This window comes from Hydra vulgaris, chromosome 13 (assembly GCF_038396675.1).
Source record: "Hydra vulgaris chromosome 13, alternate assembly HydraT2T_AEP".
NCBI classification, from domain to species: domain Eukaryota; kingdom Metazoa; phylum Cnidaria; class Hydrozoa; order Anthoathecata; family Hydridae; genus Hydra; species Hydra vulgaris.
This window is the reverse complement of record NC_088932.1, coordinates 19850001-19852730: the sequence shown is the minus strand read 5'-3', so window position 1 is coordinate 19852730 and position 2730 is coordinate 19850001. Positions and strand designations below refer to the sequence as shown.

Genomic DNA, 2730 nt, shown 5'->3' with positions numbered 1-2730 from the left:
TGTAAACATTGTTTACAAACTTGTTCATAGTCGAATACGATTGTTATACATGGGGGGTATGATATTCTAATTGCTAAATTGATCTTTTTTCTTATATTTTACTAAGTTATAGGTCGAATACAATCGTTATACATGGGGGATATGATATTCTAAGTGCTAAATTGATCTTATTTCTTATATTTTACTAAGTTTTAGGTCGAATACAGTTGTTATTTATGGGAGATATGATATTCTAAGTGCTAAATTGATCTTATTTCCTATACTTTACTAGGTTTTAGGTTGAATACGATTGTTATACATGGGGGATATGATATTCTAAGTGCTAAATTGATCTTATTTATTATATTTTACTATGTTTTGGGTTGAATACGATGGTTAAACATGGGGGATATGATATTCTAAGTGCTAAATTGATTTTATTTATTTTATTTTACTATGTTTTAGGTTGAATACGATTATTACACATGGGGGATATGATATTCTAAGAGCTAAATTGATCTTACTTCTTATATTTTACTAAGTTTTAGGTCGAATACAGTTGTTATTCATGGGGGATATGATATTCTAAGTGCTAAGTTGATCTTATTTCTTGCGGTAGTGGGGTAGTGGTAAGAGCGCGCGCTTTGTATGCAAAAGGTTTGGTGTTCGACTCCCACCACCACGTCCCTGGAAGTACCGCGCTCAATTTAGTTTCTCCGTGCAGCGGCATAGCTCGTCAAGTTTCGTGTTTCGGAGAACCGAATAAAAGTTTCGGAGTTCGAATAAAAATTAAAAATACAAAAAAGTGGCCTCCTCGGCCCATGGGGAAAACGTACAAAATATATTTAAAAAAACTGCTATTTTTCATATATATTTAAATTATAGCAAGTTTATTCTTAATTAACATATATATAAACTATATAATTTCTCATATGTATAGACCATATTCAATTTTTTTGTTTTTTGTCTTGATCTTTCTGTCGGCAATGTTAACCTAATATAAATTTTTACAGTTAGTTGTACTATATTTTATTTCATTAAAATTCTATAATTTATATTTACCTGAGTAAATGAGAAAAATTAAATTGGAACAAACAAAAATGAATATTTCATGAATTTGAATATAAACTTACTTGATAAGGAGAAATATTTGAGCAAGTAAAGGAGCAATTTGTTTTCTCAAAATAACCAATGCATTCTGCAAAATAACCAATGCATTCTGCAAAATAACCAATGCATTCTGTACGAAACTATCTGTTTGGAATGCAATTGTCACATTTTATATGTAAAAAAATATTTTTTGCTACAAACAATTTAATAGCGATGGTTTAAATGATTTCGTATATTTTACTATGATTTAGGATAAATTGGATTATTATACACACATTAACAATAATTATCGATTACAAAACACTTAATCTTTAAATGAATAAAAACATAATCAATGAAATATTTTTATTATACCCATTTATCTAACTTTTGATTTTTATTTCTTTTCGATCCTTTTTTACTGCCACATAAACGACATAGTTCATCTTGCCAACTTTTGTGACCTATATTTAAACTTGCATCATTAGCATCTATTAAAATTTCAAAACATTTCTATACTTTCATAATGATTTTCACTGTTAACAAACCTCCTTTATCAATCAATAACTGAACCACTCGTTTTCTATACTCTTGAACATCCTTAATTTTAAAAACCTGTGTCAGTATAAAATATAATTAAAATATAATTGTTATATAAATAAAATATAATTGTTTTTTTAACTGGAAAAGTATTTATCCAAGTTAAATTAATAAAAAAAAAAAAAACATTGTTAAAAAAAATAGTATTTATACATTTGGGGATCGTGGCTGTTGTCAACTACAAAAAAATGGCATCCACTACCAACTACTGTTAACTAAAACCAAAAATCCCCAAATGGGGATCGTGGTAGGATATGGGTTAAACTTTTTTGTGTATTGATTTTTCCTAAAAAGTAAACGATCTTTTATTTCATTAAATATTGACAAATCGACATTTAAAATAATAAAAAAATTCCCAAAAACTGCAAAAGTGATTAAACAAAATTACCTTCTACCATTTCGGGTAAAATATGTGTCTTTTCATTTATTGCTTCACTTAATAATTGCAATGGGTCTAAATTTAAAAAATATTTGAATTTTGTTTTTGAAAACTAATTGATACAATTTACTTTTTCCCAAACTTATAATAATCTAAATACCTTTATCTTTACTTTCAATAAACTTCTTTATATGCAACCTTTTATGTGTTCCTTTTAAAGGAACTTTATTTTCTCCAGTTAGCTTGAAATTGCCGCATTTTGTAACAGATAATACATAATATGGACCTTTAAATCTTGGCTTAAAAGCAGCACCTTTGCTTCTCTTACCTCGTATATCCAGAAGCAAAGCTTTATCACCTATAGCAATAAATTCTTCCTCTATTTTCGTATTTATCTCAACTCGCTCATCATAATATCTTTTCTGCTTTTGTTGAGCTTCTTCTATGTTCTAAAATAAATATATAAAAATTAGATGTGCACTAATAAAATTTTCCAAAATAATGAAGAATTAAAAGCTAGTAGCTGTTACCTTACAAACCAAAATAATTTAATTTGCAAATTTACCTTGGTAATCAAATTTGTTAAAATTTCAATATTATTTTTATTTTTCTCTACTTCAACTTTAACTTCTTCATCAGTCGCTGCTAATATAGTTATGCCCTGAACAATTATATTATTTCAT

At 27.3% G+C, this 2730-nt stretch overlaps 1 protein-coding gene across 4 annotated transcripts in view; it reads right to left on the bottom strand.

Annotated features, from left to right (window-relative positions):
- Positions 1–839: 839 nt before the first annotated feature.
- LOC136089431 (uncharacterized) overlaps positions 840–2730 on the bottom strand; it is a 3126-nt gene continuing 1235 nt past the window's right edge. For 3 of the 4 annotated variants that reach the window (XM_065815425.1, XM_065815427.1, XM_065815428.1), the window contains 8 exons: positions 2613–2708; positions 2208–2496; positions 2057–2122; positions 1822–1954; positions 1617–1668; positions 1444–1532; positions 1113–1233; positions 840–973 (listed from right to left, as the gene is read on the bottom strand). In XM_065815425.1, the coding sequence (XP_065671497.1) occupies positions 1884–1954; positions 2057–2122; positions 2208–2496; positions 2613–2708 (522 nt within the window). In that variant the 3' untranslated portion in view covers positions 840–973; positions 1113–1233; positions 1444–1532; positions 1617–1668; positions 1822–1883. The remainder of the gene's footprint in view (positions 974–1112; positions 1234–1443; positions 1533–1616; positions 1669–1821; positions 1955–2056; positions 2123–2207; positions 2497–2612; positions 2709–2730) is intronic. The other variant, XM_065815429.1, reaches the window with a different exon arrangement.